At 39.9% G+C, this 16,239-nt stretch overlaps 1 protein-coding gene across 1 annotated transcript in view; it reads right to left on the bottom strand.

Annotated features, from left to right (window-relative positions):
* Positions 1–15,801, bottom strand: part of SLC9A8 (solute carrier family 9 member A8) — a 73,934-nt gene extending 58,133 nt beyond the window's left edge. The window contains exons 1-2 of the mRNA XM_060772132.2: positions 15,588–15,801; positions 5,076–5,254 (exon numbers count right to left, since the gene is read on the bottom strand). Of these exons, the coding sequence (XP_060628115.2) occupies positions 5,076–5,254; positions 15,588–15,610 (202 nt within the window). The 5' untranslated portion in view covers positions 15,611–15,801. The remainder of the gene's footprint in view (positions 1–5,075; positions 5,255–15,587) is intronic.
* Positions 15,802–16,239: the final 438 nt, after the last annotated feature.

The following is a 16,239-nucleotide window of genomic DNA, read 5'->3' as shown; positions in this document are numbered from 1 at the left end:
AACTAAGGGGGAAAGTGATGGCAGATCTGTCAAAACTCAATAAGGCTTTTTATAATGACAGTGATAAACCAGAGAGTCCACTTGTAAGTTAATGACTGTGCACTTGTTGGTTTTGTTTTTGTAACTGAAATTTGATAAATATTTTATATGCACACGATACTGTACTATGTTTTCATAAAGTTAGCAATGGCCTTTTAGTGGTTTTATTCCTAAAGCATTGTTTCTAAGCTTTGAATCTGCTCTGACATGGAAGTCAGCACCGATAATTACTATCAATTTCTGGAATTGCATAGTAATTATCTAACTACAAACCTGCACAATACCATGTCCTATGTAACCATTGTCAATATTTTTGTTGTTCTACTTTTTCCATGGTTATCTCTGTTTAATTAAAAAAAAGATTTGTTTTCATGAACTACTTTTGAACTTCAAAAACCAGTTACACTCAAATCTCAGTTTTTCTCCATAGACAGAGGGAGGGGGTGTCACTGTCACAGGAAAACCATTATTAATTCCTCTGACTGCAGATCTACATCAGTATCAAAAGATATCAGGAAGCCTCTGGAGAGCTTTGCATTCACATCAATGGGATTGCTCTTGTAATCAAAACATAAATGCCTCCATAGGCCCTTGGAAATCCACAAGGCAATATGTGAATGCCAGCATGTTACACCAACTACTTAACAAACTTCAAAGTATTCTTCAGAAACACCTTATTTATTTGATTCTAAGATGCCATCAATTGTAAAATGCACATTAAATTCAGTACCACCAACATAAAAAAAACACGTGATTCTAGGATTTACCCTGTTTTAGAGACGTTTATATGGGAGAAACCCATCTTAGAACTGAAGAAATATAGTAACCATTGTTCATACCATTGGCTATGATGCTTGATTACAATAGCCTGTGCATGATTACTTTATTGGCACTATCAGATAATTGTTGTCTAGTATGTCTTCATTTTAGGAAGGCTATTTTGGTAGAACACCCATAGCAGCTTGGATCTCAATGTCCTGACAGTAATATTCCAGCAACATATCGTTATTTTAATTGTCACTCCCAGTCTACACACCCTCAACTGAAACTCAGTCAACAGCCTACATGGAAGAAGAAAAACAGCTGGAACACCAAATATGTGGCAAACATCTTTCTGACCACTAATTCACCACCCCAGTCAAGCAACCTATAAAGCAGTCTATAGCTAGTCAATCTTGACAGAAAACTCCCCTCAGTTTTGAAATATCTTTACCTGAAGTATATCAGCAAATTAAAGCATCACGTGAATATCTCTTAATACTGTCTCTTGTTTGAGGAATCCACCTGCTACTTTAATTGAACTTTCTTTGAGCCAGCTCAAACAAAAATCAAGAATCTTTGAAGGGTTCCTATTCATTCTAAGAGCAAAGCTCTTGAATTCTCTAGTTAACCCTCCTCAACTTGCAATGAGTCCTTAATAGCCTCTTCCCCACTCAGAGAAATTTCTTCAGAAAGGTCCTCAATGGAACTCAATACACACAGTCATTCTGCTGCACTGTACCTAAGGTTTTCCAAGTGTCCTCTTGGCACAGTATCCATTTTTATAAGTTACCCCTAGTACAATCTTTCAGGCTCTCAGGCTAAAACAAAGCACCTGAGTTTCCATGACCAGAGTTTTCCTTTTTGTTTCTACCAATCTGCTGCTTCTGTTCAAAGCTCCAGTGGCTACAGTCAGAGACCAACCATTTCAATGCTGCTGCACAATTATATAGAGTGTTCAAAGAGTTAATTGGCCCTTCTAAGCAACCCCATACTGAATATATAACTATTGTATTAAGACTTCAGACATTCTGCATATCTGGGCTGTATGGTCATGTTCCAGAAGCATTCTCTCCTGATGTTTCACCCACATCTATGGCAGGAATTCTCAGAGGTTGTGAGAGTGTTTGAAATTAGGCAAGTGAGGTTCATAATGCTATGGAATGTCCAGGGTGGAAGAAAGAACTTCTGTCTGCTTGAGGCAAGTGTGAATATTGCAACTGGCCACCCTGGTTAGCATTTAATGGCCTTGCAACTTCAAAGTCTGGCTGGTTGCTGCCTGGGGGATCATTTGTTGGGAGGTGTTAGCTGGCCCTGATTGATTCTTGTCTGGAATTCCCGTTTTCTGAGTGTTGGTCTTTATTTACTGTCCTGATTTTAGAGTTTTTTTTAATACTGGTAGCCAGGTTTTGTTCATTTTCATGGCTTCCTCCTTCCTGTTGAAACTGCCCACATTCTTGTGGATTTCAATGGCTTTCTGAGGATGCCTGTCATAGATATGGGTGAAACATCAGGAGAGAATGCTTCTGGAACATGGCCATGCAGCCTGGAAAACTCATAGCAACCCAGTGATTTCAGCCATGAAAGCCTTTGACAATACATTCTGCATATCACTTGGCTCTCAGGAAGCCTACATCTCTCACAACAGCAAACAAGATGACAGTGAAAGATATTACTTTATTATAAATGGTTGAACTTTCTTGTGCCAAGTTAAAAGCTGAGAGCATCATTACTGTTTTCTTTACCTTTCTCCATGTTTGTTATTTTCCTTAGACCAGTCAGAAATCAAGGGGAGATACCTCTTTATCAATATTTTTGTAACAAAACAAAAAAAATCATAATAGTAATAATAACAACAGCAGAAAGTGAACAATGACTTCCAGCCTGAAGCTAAAGGGTACTGAAGAGTAGTGCACAAATCATGTTTTCCTTTCTGTAAAAATTCACGGAACAATAAAATGCATGTGCTTTAATCTTAATCTTTGTTAGTGAGGTATCTGAACCATCAGTCATGTGTGAAGGTCTCTGCAAAAGATACCAGTTCAGATCTGGTCAAAGATATAGTGTTGTAGTACAGCGTGACAGTAACGTTACTACTACCAGTAGAAGGGAGAAGAGGGCTGCGCAGGTGTTGGAGGAGGGGCAGCAGCGAAAGCGGATTAGAGATATATTCATGGCTCCAACTGATTCCGAATCCTTCGAGGGTTTCTCAGACTGAAATGGGGGAAGGAGAGGAAAGCAGGGGAGTTAAGCGGGTTACTCGTGAACAAGAATCTGATGAGGAGATCCAAAGGAAGCGTATCCGTGATATACTTAGAGCTCCAACAGAAAATGAAGATTTTGTGGGTTTTGAAAGGAGTGATGGGACTGGGAGTGTCATTGAGGAGGAGGATTATTTAGATTGGACCCGTGTACAGGAAATTAGGGACATCTGTACTCAGCCTACCTCCAGTGATGACTTTGAGGGGTTTGCAGAAGAGTGGCAATCTGGGAACACTAGGGAGGACCTAAGTCTTGACAGACGCTGGCAAAGGTGGAGAGATGGGAGGCAGTGCTCAGCTGCAGGGAATGGGGCAGCTGAAAGTGATGATGAAAGGGTGGGGAGCAGTTCATCCTCTGATGAGGAGCTTTAGGATATAAGTTTAGGATATAAGTTGGTTTGGTTTCAATGGGTCTTTGCAGAAGGCAAAGTGTTTTATTGGGTGTGAATCTTTGTTACTGCCATTACTTTCAAGCTTAAAAGCACACAACAACAACAATCCTATCTCATCATCCAAAAGCAGGCCCACACTTCCCATTGAAATATTAAGTTTATATTTGTTAAAATTGTTCTTCATTTTAATTATTGTATTGTTTTTAAGTGTTTTTTGAATTAAAAATAAGATATGTGCAATGTGCATAGGAATTTATTCATTTTTTTTCAAATAATAATTGGGCCCTCCAACAGTTTGAGGACCCCTGGTCTATATTATACCCAGCATGTGGAAACCTGGATAACCTGGCCAATGTACTCTATGTGGAACTGCACTTCAAGTTTACACGGAGGCTGCAATGAGACTAAATTGCAGCAGCTAAAGTGCTGACAGGAACACCTCGCAGAAATTATGACAAAACTATGAAAAAAATTGCACTGGCTTTCAATATGCTTCTGGTTAGAATTCAAGATGATGGTGGTGACAAAGTCCTAAATAGCCCAAAACCTGTCACTGAAGGAATATCCCTTCCTGCATTTAACTTGCACAGTACTAAAGTCTCCAAGAGGCATTCACTCTCTTCCTTGTTCCACCAGTGAGTTATAGTGGACCCTTGATAGCCATTGGGGTTTGGTTATTGGACCCCCCCCCCCAATGGATACCAAAATTCATGGATGCTCAGTTCCCATTTTATACAACAGCACAGTAGAAAGAGGTCCCTTATATACAATGACAAAATTTACATTTGCTTTTTGAATTTTAAAAAATAATATTTTGAAGCTGTAGATTATTATGGATGCAGAGCCTGTGGATACAGAGCATCAAGCATATGTATTCTGTGGAAACATAGGAAATGGCCTACTCTGCTATGGCAGCATATTAGTGGAACTAACATCTCTTAGAGCAGTGGTTCTCAACCTGGGGTCCCCAGATGTTTTTGGCCTTCAACTCCCAGAAATCCTAACAGCTGGTAAACTGGCTGGGATTTCTGGGAGTTGTAGGCCAAAAACATCTGGGGACCCAAGGTTGAGAACCACTGTCTTAGAGGTTGATTAGTAATGACCTCTGACACAATGTTGGTGCTATGCTAAACTTTATCAAAATCTTGGGATTGAAAGATTTTGTCTTAAATTTATATGCATATTTAAAATGTTTCAACAAACTAATTAAAATAATATTTGGCATGTTTTAGTCAATTTACAGTTGTTTCAAAAAGGCTTTTGTTGAAAATCCTGATATGGTGTAGGATACAAATATTTAAATAATAAATAAATTTATCAGTTTCGAAACAAGTTACTATCAGCTCCAAAAATGCCTAGTTTTTTTTTAATTAACCCAAAATTTCTGTTTGTTTCCATCTCTCTGAAACCTCTACAAATTCTTAGGTCTCTGATATAGTTTTGTTTTGTTTTTTTCAAAATGGAAACATTGCACTATGAATACAAGTTGCCTAAAGGTGCAAATATCAATAAGTGAAATCAAATATCACAGCTTCCAAATTTCCCCTTATCTACTAGAGCTATATATGACAAAATTCAGCCAAAAATAAGTAATATGAGTTATTCGAATACACATTCACCTCACCTAATACAAGAAGACTAAAGAATATAGTCATGCCACTCGATTGCTCCTCTTGTTGAGCTTGAACTCCAGTTTGCACTGGAAGTATTGGCTTAGCAGGTGTAGGAAGTACCAGCTTTGTGGTAAGAGCCAGCGTTGTGTGAAGGGTGACATTGAACACATCATGTGTAGCATTGGGGAACCTGTAAGACAAAACAAATCTAGGTCAGGCTAAGAAAAACAGGACCAAAAACAAAATCACAAACAAAAACAAAGAACTCTGCAGGAAGATCAAAAGAAAAACTATGATTTGGGAAACATCATACTAAATTTCTACTTGTCTTAAAGCAGCTGCCTCCCATTACAGTCCCACATATGAATACTGTAACTACAAAGTTTCTTGGGGAAAAATCATTTTAGACAGTCAACTATTTCTCAGAAATGTAGATGAAGATATGCTTCAGAAAACAGGTTGGCTTCCTCGGGGCTTAAGGTACATGACCCAAATCTTCCATAATTTGGACATTAAGGAAACAGGCACACAAGCATAACCTAGAAGAGACAGGCTGAGCTTCTGAGAACGTACCCTTTCAGGAGTAATGGGGGGGGGGGGGGTTGATTGTTATGTCAATGTTCTTGGAGGATTAAAAGGTAGTGCAGGTTAAGCATCCCTTATCTGAAATTCCAAAGTCCAAAATACCCCAAAGCCCAAAATTGTCCACATGTTGTGTTTGGATGTGGGTTCCACCTTCAAAATTGTGTATATATAAATATTCCAACATATTTTTTAAAATACAAAATGTAGAATTTTCTGGTCCCAAGCATTTTGGGTAAGGGACACTCAGCTGTAATTCACTGAATATGTTCAAAACTTTGATTAATCATGTGAGAGTTCATTAAGCATCCCACTTCTAAGAAAAGGAGACTGGTGGGTACTTTGAAAAGATCCTTTTCTGTTGTGGCCTCTGTATTGTGCAGCATTTCATACTTTACCTTATCCCCTCTCCCACTTTTCATGGTTTATTTATCTGTATACTGCCACAAATGTATAGTGAGTCAACAGGAAGATTATAGTTTCTGCATGAGTATTAATACAATTGAAAGCTTATTAACATTTATATATACTGCTCAAGCAGAGCAAGTTGCAAGCAAATTTGAGAAGAAAAATCACCAAAAAGTTAGATCCAGCAAACTAGACTCATTAGTGATACTACTAAATCAGTAGTGAGACAAGTCAGCTTTTATGGTCTCTCTGCCAATGGAAAACAACAGATGTATAGGCAACAACGCCTCTTGATCACATCCATTAACCCTAAGAAACCACAAGGAAAGCAAACTCAGTTATTTTGCAATGTGACCTATATTCGTCATTTAACATGGCATGGCTGAAAAGTAATATCATGTACAACATGAGTCAAAGCATATGTCTTATAGTGACTCTGCCTTAGGTACATACCAATGTTGTTCCCAAGGAGTGTGAAAAGTGGCTAATGTTACACTGGACTGTGTACGTTCCTTATGATTAAATGAAGTATTTACGTGTTTTCATAGCCCATCATTAACAATACATTTTATCCCTCAGGGTAAATATTCAACAGTCCTCCTTTAATAGCCATTAAGTGCTGAACGCACGTATCTGAGATTATTTATTCCACTTTTGGTATATTAAATCAGGCAAACAATGTTATTTATGGCCTACAAACCAAATTGCCCATAAGCCATTATCTGCACTCAATAAAAATTAAGAAAGAAGAATTAGGATTCGACCGGACCAGGACCATGGAGAGATCTCATCAGAGTAAAAAGTGGAAAAGATAAAGCAATGAATTCTGATGAGTCTATTGAGTTGCCAAACTGCAAAGACCCTTAGGCCCTTAACAATCCCTTCAGGCAGCCCCAACTTTAACCTAAAGACTGGTATAAAATCTAAAGTTAGAGATTAAGCACACGTCTTGCTTCCAAGCAGCTTCTCCCTCAGAGTCATTCTCAGAAAGAGGAGAGTGGTATCTGTTCGCCAGGAAACTAGAAGGGGGCCAGATGTACCCTATTACCTAAAAGGAAACGGGAAGATTGACTATAGGAATATATATCTATTATTCCTTACAGACATCACAGCTATTTTTAGGCAGCTTGATAGACAGTTCTTTTGGATTTCTGTTCTGGTTCTAGATTCATTTCCTGTTTCTGATTTCTTTTTTAGCTTTATAGTCTTATCTCACACCTACATACTTAGTTGTGGATCCTTCCACTCTAACTAAAGCTGAAAGATGAGCTGCATCCAAATTCTTATTTGAGTTGGATATACAAAGAACTGATATCAACCAAGCTGCCTTCAAATCACAGATTATGTCTCCATTTAATTTAGGTTTGGGCAACTTTGGTGTATCCATGGGTTAATCTCAGAACAATGGATCCCAGCACAAACTATCCCACTCAGCAAATTGCCAAAAATTGGTAGTTCTGCTAAGCAAAAGTGAAGGGAAAACCACTTCTGATATATATGAATCACCCTAACATTCATCCTCTAAGTATTTCAGACCACCTCCAAGAATTCTTGACTTGGCCCAAGCTGGCTAGAACTCCTGGCAGCTGAGTTTCAAAAAACACCTGGAAGACAAATGTTTGAGAACCACTGCTAAGCCACATTTCTGTGGTAAAACAGCGCATCTTCCCTACATGTCTTGTTTTAGCATGGAAATGGTTGGTGATTCAGAGACCAACAACTAGCAGGAGAGCACATGCAGCCCATACGTTGCCCACTCCTTATCTAACCCCAACATTCAAGCTTCTGAGCAGCAGAAAAGGCCTGATCCTTTTAACTAAAAAAGATGAGGAGTTAATATTAACTTTATTTCCAGCCCACTTTTCCCATCAAAACTGAGGGAAGCCCAAAGCCTCCTTGCTGATCGGTATGTGAAAAATGTTCACAGATTCTTGTTACCAAAACAAACTTTGTGCAATACAACTAAGGCGTTGTTACACAGAGACACTATTCTCCTGAAGTTGTTGTTACACAGAGACACTATTCTCCTGAAGTTGTTGTTACACAGAGACACTATTCTCCTGAAGTTATGTTTTGAGAAAACAGACACTACAATGAAACAAATCCTGGTTTCTATTTTTAAAAATCAACATTGAAGTTCTTGGGAAATATGTACTGCTAAGTGTGTGTGTTACTATGGGTATCTAAGGGCTTTATGCTCTGCTGCCATTAAGACAAAAGGCCATTCACCAATCATAATAGGAAATGGTGAAAACTAGTAAGAACTCAGGTAGACGAAGCTGGAATTTCCCCACATATACTCAATGGCTTAAAGAGAATACATCTATTCCAGTTCCATAAAGCCTAACAAATAAGTTTATAGCTGAGGAACTTGACGGTGTATTAACATAACCCATTAAGAACACTCTTTTAAAAACTTAGTTTGGCATTACATCTAGAGAAGTGAAGATCTGGAAAGAACAAAAAAAATGTGAGGGAGTGTTTCTCCCCATTTTTCCTGGGGGGAGGGGAGAAATTGTGGATTGTCTTACAATGGTGAATAAATTATTTAAGACAAGATGTTCCTGTATCTGCTCTCCCCTATATAAATGTGGATGTTGCAAGTAACAATATAAGACAATGTACAATATCTCACAACACTGCAATTGCCAATCTTCATCTCTTATTTTTATGGGCATGGGTGAGTGCTTTAGGACTGCTCGCACTTCGGATTACTAGAAATAACAAAATAATTTTTCCTTACTAATACTGTTTTTCATGACCCCCCCCCCCCCCCAAGTCCTCATAAATGAGCAAAAGCAAATAGATTCTCTCTAGGTCAGATGTTCCTTGCACTTCAGGACCTGGAAACTGCATTTGTAATACTATTAAAAGAAGTGCTGTAAATTCAAATTTTAAATTATTTCCTAAATAAACTGTATATTTAATATGCCACGCATCAAACTTCCATGCCAAACCGAACTATACACATGGCAGTGTTTATTATTAAAGTAACAAATTTATTTTCAATTTTGGAAAAGGTGCTTTTTTGTCCATGTTCCTGAAAACTGCCACCACTGTCACAACCCAAAAAACCTAGGAAAGTATTTTCTGTGGCTTCAGTATCTTTACAAACGTCTAAGTGCTACTTAATCCTCCCAGCTTTGAATGAAAACATTTCCTGTAGAAAACTCAACAACACCAAATAAGCAATGTGTAGTAGAAAGCAGGTACAGCTGAAAGGCAGGTATGTCCATCATCACATGGTAATAAAATGATGAATGCCATAGAATGAATCCAGAGGACTGAGGCTGCTACAAGGTACTATAGCTTTCCTTTTTGTTTTATTTCGCCTTTGTTTTCTCTTTTCTGAATATTTAATATTTTGTTTGTGAATTTGAATGTTTTGTTGAGATTTGTGTGTATGTGTATTAAATGAAAAATTATATTCCTGGTTCCAGTCTGCGATTGAATAAATCCATCTATGCATACCTCTTTTTATACTCTCTTCCACTGTACCTAACATTATCATCTTTTCCAGTGAATCGTGTCTTGATGTATCCCAAGTACAATAACCTCTGTTTAATGCACTTTCTTACACTGAGCAAATGGCTGCTTCTGAGCCTAATCAACCTCAAAAATGTTTAAAGGTAGTATTCATGGTCTTCTTCCTTTGCATTTTATCCTTATCACACCAGAGCTTCATGGAATCCTAAAAGAGTGAATTTCCCATGATCATTCACTGAGTTTCATGGCTCAGTGGGGACTAAGGCCTCTTCTACACAGCTGTATAAAATCTACATTGAATTGGATTATATGACAGTTTGGAATCAGATAACCCAGTTCAAAGTAGATATTGTGGATTATCTGCCTTGATATTCTGGGTTATATGGTTTTGTGGAAGGGCCCTTAAATCTGCATCTTTCAACTCCCAATCTCTCTCTGTGTGTGTGTGTGTCTGTCTATCTATCTATCTATCTATCTGGACAGTGCCAACAATTTGCAAAGAAAGGAGCAGAAGGATGAACAAAGCAACTCAATGCTCTCCTTTATTTTCTGACTATTGTTGAGGCTGACATATGTGCCCTAACTCCATCCACTTCAAGTCATTAGCTCTCTGAAATGTTAGAAACATAGTACACAGCCTTATACTAAATCTGATCACTGCTACATCTAATCCACTACTGTAATCATTGACTGAAGACAGATCTCCAGGGGTCCAAAAAGTATTGGAAGGTCTCTTGATTTTCTCATAGCTTCACATCCAAGTACTCACAGGTTTCAACCATACTTAGATTCCAAAATCTAAGACCCATAAAATTGGGTCTGCTGAGGGTAATATGGTGACACTGCAGTGATAAGAAAGTATACCTTCTTATTTTTCTGATATCACTGTTCTTTTGAGAAGTTATATTGCTTACAGTCAAAGGACAGATATAAATATCATCACCTTGCCAGTCTAAGACACCACTGTTTGCTGATACTGAGGAAGAATGTGGGTGTGGGTGTGTATCCCTCCTTTCAAAATTGCTGGCATTAGTTACTACCAGGCACGCTAAGCCCTGATTATAATTTTGGTACTACAAGCACACATCTCAGTCCTGCTCTCAGAACGGCCACCTTTGGTGCCTAAAAAACTGTAAGATGGTTTTGTGTGTTCTGGACAGCAGAGTGGACTATAACAGCTATCTACTCAAACTTACTTTGACCTTATTCTCTTTCCTAACCATCCATTTCTCATGCATGTACAACATAATAGAAAAGCTGCAGTTGTTACAGTGAACACATCTATATCACTATGGAAAAGGTGAAAGGCACAGTATTGGTATAGTAATAAATATACTTGTCAGAACGCTACTTATAGCCACACCTTAAGGAAATGTCAAAAATGTGGTAAATTGTAATGATTCATATCAATAAACCAGCTAGAGCAGTTTTCCGTTTCACCAGAAACATGTCTATTTGTAAAATTAACTGATCTTTACTTCCTATTTACTCCAACAACATATCAACACAGTTGCTCACAATTGCATATTGTCACTAATTTTTACTCCAGACGTGAACAACAGGGAAAAGGAAGCATATGAGGGGCTGCTGGTGATATCACCATCCCTCCTGTAACAGATTGGCCTACCTTACAGGGTTGGTGTAAAAGGCAGTAAACAGGCCTGGCTTGGAAAAGCTAAGGAGAGCAGAGGGGTGGAGCTATCAGACACCTCCATAGCTGGAAGAGCAGCCTGATTGGCTGATGAAACTGGAGGAAAATGCTTAGCTACTGGAGATGGGTGGAGCCAAAAGGAAAAAAGAAAGAGCAAAGGCAGTCATTTTTATTGTCAGTTGGGGGTTTGGAATTAGAATGGTTGGTTAGGAGGTTTGAAGGAGAAGGAAGGGTTTGGGGAACTGTTGTTAAAAGATACCTCTTTGAGAAAAATAGTTAGGTAATAGAAGATACAGTGATAGAAGGCTGGTGTGGAGAAAGGATTTAAAAGGTTCAGAATAACCTGTTTGTATTCCTGTTTGTGGATCACTGCTTTTAAGGAACTTAAGTTAAAACACCATTATCTGTAAAGTTAAGCCTGATATTTTATTGAAATCATTACGCGTCTTTACTGTTCAAAAACAAAAATAAACAACATTCTCATTTTGTTTCACCTGAAGAGTTTGTGTGGCTTCTTGAACATTCTGACAAGGAAGTGGCCTATGAAACAACAGAAGGTGGCAGCAAGAGAAATCTTATTAAATATATGGTGGCAGCAAAGTAAAATATAAAATACAGTGGAAGAATCCCACTGTCCTGCCTTTAGTGTGAGGGTGTGTGTCTCTTGTCCCTCAAGGTCTTGACAGGCCACACCTATTTGCTACTATTAATAGCAGTAGTAAGAGAAGCAATCCCTTTATTGCAATTGGTGGTAGCGCTGACCTGTCATTTTTATTACACCTCCTAATGAAAGAATTCAGGTAATATAACCTGGTTCCACAACACCAGAGATAATTAAAATAGTGATACTTGAACTGATGTGGGTCCGCAATCCATCAGCTCCCAGTCCCTTGTACATTTCATAGAATCATAGAATCACAGAGCTTGAAGAGACCACACAGTCCAATCCCCTACCATGAAGGAACACACAACGAAAGCATTCCTGACTAATGGCCATCCAGCCTATGCTTAAAAACCTCCAGAGATGGAGACTCCATAACATTCGGAGACAGCATATTCATCTATTGAACAGGAAAGAACGAAAGGACTGTAGCCAACAGATGCAAATATGGTACCAGTCTCTGACACACTGGGGAGGAAATATTCCTGGTCCCCCAACATCACTTGATCTGGGTGGGGATGGGTGGTTATTTCACTGAAGCCTCCCCTTTCAGACTCTTCAACATCCTAGTCACACAGACAGCAGAGATCACTGACATCTATATGCAAAGCACCCACCATGTGTCATTAGTATAAGACTCCACATAAATTCAAATACAAGAATTGAAGAGAGTGCAAGAATCCAGGCCTTCAATGCAAGAAGCACATAACCTAAATCCAACCACAATAAGTAATAGGTGGTGGGTTCACAGGGTTGGAGGGAAAAGATTTGTTCGAATGTTGCAATGTACCTGTTTTGCTAGTTAATGCAATTTTTGCTTGTTAATGCAATTTTTGCTTATGCTTGTCATTTGTATACATTACAATTAAAAATTTGGGGAAAAAATAAGTCAATTTCTAATCCAAAAATTAGAAATAAAGATTTCCAGGCCTGTAGTGGAATGGGTTGGAATCATGCAGCAATTTTCAGGGTGAGTAATCTCATGTCATGTTAACAGACTAAAAAACATGGTTGAACATAAGCCTTCTGGTGGTTTACAGGAAAGGAGATTCTACCTGAACATTAGGAAGAACTTCCTGATTGTAAGAGCTGTTCAGCCGTGGAACTCTCTGCCTCAGAGTGTGATGGAAGCGCCTTCCTTTGAAAACAGAGGCTGGACGACCACCTTTCAGGGACACTTTGATTGTGCTTTTCCTGCATTGCACGGGGTTCGGCTAGATGGCCCAGGTGGTCACTTCCAACTCTATGATTCTGTAGATTTCAGTCCATTTCATGAAATGAAGAATCTGATGAAATGGGCAACTGTCCACAAAAGTTGATACCAGATCAAACTGTTTTATTATTATTATTATATTGTCTGAGATCGGCAATTGACCAAAGTTACTGACCACAATATATGGACTGAATATACGGACTGAGCTGACATGATGTTATCTTGGCGAATGGCTGTTATGTAATTTATCCTATATGTATTGGTTAATTTTAATGTTGATGTATATTTTAGATTTTAGTGTTAGCATGGAATTTTTGCTGTCAGCCGGTCTGAGTCCCTCTACGGAGGTAGAGGAGATCGGGATAAAAAAGTTTTAAATAAATAAATATTATTATTATTACCTATAAAAGTCAATAACGGCTGACCACACTGGCAGATGGTGATGAATTTGTGATTTTACTCTGACGACCTGGGTTTTGTAATTGTATGATCTGTATTTTAATGTATTTTTGTATTAATGTATTATGATGCTATTATGTTTATTCTATGTGTGTATGAATTTTCTGCTGTTAGCCGGCCTGAGTCACTCTTCGGAGGTCGAGAAGACCGGGTTACAAAAGCTCTAAATAAACAAATAAATAAAACCATATACAGTTCAGGTACTGCCTATGTACGTGACCACATCTCTCCTGTTTTCTGAGTGTTGCTCTTTATTTACTGTCCTAATTTTAGAGGGTTTTTTTTTAATACTGGTAGCCAGATTTTGTTCATTTTCATGGTTTCCTCCTTTCTGTTGAAACTGTCCACTTCTATAACCTCACCACCTCTGAGGATGCTTGCGAGAGATGCAGGTGAAACGTGAGGAGAGAATGCTTCTGGAACATGGCCATACTTCTTCACTTCACTTTATTTCTTAATTAGTCACTCTCTACCAAGGTGCTCTGAGCGACTTACAATTTAAAACAGCATTTCACAATATAAAAACAATCAACATAAAAACATTCAACAGTGACTATTTGGCAAATTAGATCTGATTACTTAAATGCACAACCAAACAGCCAAGTCTTGAGCGCTTTTACATTGTTATGTTGTGTTTTGAGGCCTTGGCCTTTGTAAGCCACATCGAGTCCTTCGGGAGATGCTAGCGGGGCACAAATAAAGTTAATAATAATAATAATAATAATAATAGGTCGCAACTTCGACATTCCTCTAACATATGGAGGCAATGAGTTCCACAGAATTGGAGCATAGGTCGAAAAAGCTCTAAGCCTTGTAGCTTTCAGGTGTACCTCCCTAGGGCCCGGCATGTATAGATTTTCCTGGATGGATCGAGGTAACCACTGATGGAAAAAAGGAATGAGGTGGTCCCTAAGATATAAAGGTCCTTGGTTATTTTGAGCTCTAAATGTCAGGATCAGTATCTTATAAGAGATCCAATGTTCTATTGGTAGCCAATGCAGTTGTTGCAGAATCGGTGTAATATGGGACCTTATAAATGATCCCACTAGCAGCCTGGCCGCCGCATTTTAGACCATCCGAATCTTCCGGGTTGTTGACTTAGGATAGCTGGCATATAAGCAGGGGCGGCTCAACCCATTACACAAAGTAAGCATTCGCAGTATAGTTGATTTTGCCCAGGGGCACTCTTGAGGCGCTCTTGGGGGAAAATAGACCTTGACATATGCGAGTTGTAGTTACTGGGATGTATAGTTCACCTACAATCAAAGAGCATTCTGAACTCCACCAATGATGGAATTGAACCAAATATGGCACACAGAACTCCCATGACGAACAGAAAATATATCTCAGTGATTGGTTGGGGGAGGGGGGCGCCAAAATACTGTTTTCTTACTGTTGAAAATTACCTAGGGCCGCCTCTGCATATAAGGCGTTGCAATAGTCCAACCTAGTAGTGACTGTTGCGTGGATTACAGCTTGGAAAACACACACAAAAAACCCTATTATTATTTTGTTGAAGGTGCCATCGGGCTCGTTGTTGTGGAGTCTAACACAGCACTCATCTTTCCTGAAACCTGACCTGGGAAGGCGTGGGTGAGGTCAGTGTGGTGACTGGGGTTTCCAAAGAAACGATACTTACAAGCAAGAAAAACCACGTACGAGACGTGTCTGGCCAACGCTGGGCTCATCTTGAGAGAACATTGCCTGGTCTACACGGGGCAAATCATCAAACCACATTCATTCTATAGTATAACCCAGGTGTGGGCGAACTTGGGCCGTGCAGGTGTTTTGGACTTCAAGTCCCATCATTCCTAACAGCCACAGGCCCCTTCCTTAAGCCGCTTAAGCGGCTGAGGGGGAAAAGGAAAGGGCCTGTGGCTGTTAGGAATGATGGGACTTGAAGTCCAAAACACCTGCACGGCCCAAGTTTGCTCCTGCCTGGCCTAGATGCACCCAACGCAGCAGAACCAACGACTATCACATTCATACTCTATTATAATGATATCTTCTATCCATACTCGGCTACCACCCTCATCCACCCTGCCCTTCAAGCCTCCACTCACTCAAGCTCCGCCATTTTCTCCATTCTTAAGAAGGTGAGAGGTGAGTCTCCCTTCCACCTGCTTTGCCTCTTTCTTTTTTTTAACAGCGCACTTCCGGGTTTCTTGTTTACGGCGCGCTATAGGGATTGAAAGAGAGAAGAGGAGGATGCCGTTCTGCGCCTGCGCGTCCTCCCTTGGCAACGGACGGCCTAGCCCGGCCGGGGCGCGTGGCTGGCGCGAGACGTCACCGCGGGGGCGGGGCGCTTCCGGCGCGGGGTGCGTCACTGCTCTCTCCCCCCCCCCCTCCCGCCCCTGCGTGTTCCTTTTCGCTGCTAGGAAGGAGTGACGTCACGTTCCCGGCAGCCGCGCGCGCGGCGTCCTGTTGTGGAATCGAAGCAAAGCGTGGAGAAGGAAACAGTGGGGCGCCCTGCCTGCATTCCTGTTCTCTTCTCGGGGCTGCCCCAGGCTCTGAAACCTTGGCTTCAAAAGCGTTTTCATAGAATTAGAGAGTTGGAAGAGACCTCATGGGCCATCCAGTCCAACCCCATTCTGCCAAGAAGCAGGAATATTGCATTCAAATCACCCCTGACAGATGGCCATCCAGCCTCTGTTTAAAAGCTTCTGTGTGACTAGGATGTGCCCCGGGGTGTGGTGGAGGCTCCTTCTTTGGAAG

The sequence above is a fragment of the Anolis sagrei genome, chromosome 4 (genome assembly GCF_037176765.1).
Source record: "Anolis sagrei isolate rAnoSag1 chromosome 4, rAnoSag1.mat, whole genome shotgun sequence".
NCBI classification, from domain to species: Eukaryota; Metazoa; Chordata; class Lepidosauria; order Squamata; family Dactyloidae; genus Anolis; species Anolis sagrei.
This window is presented reverse-complemented; position numbering and strand designations above follow the sequence as displayed.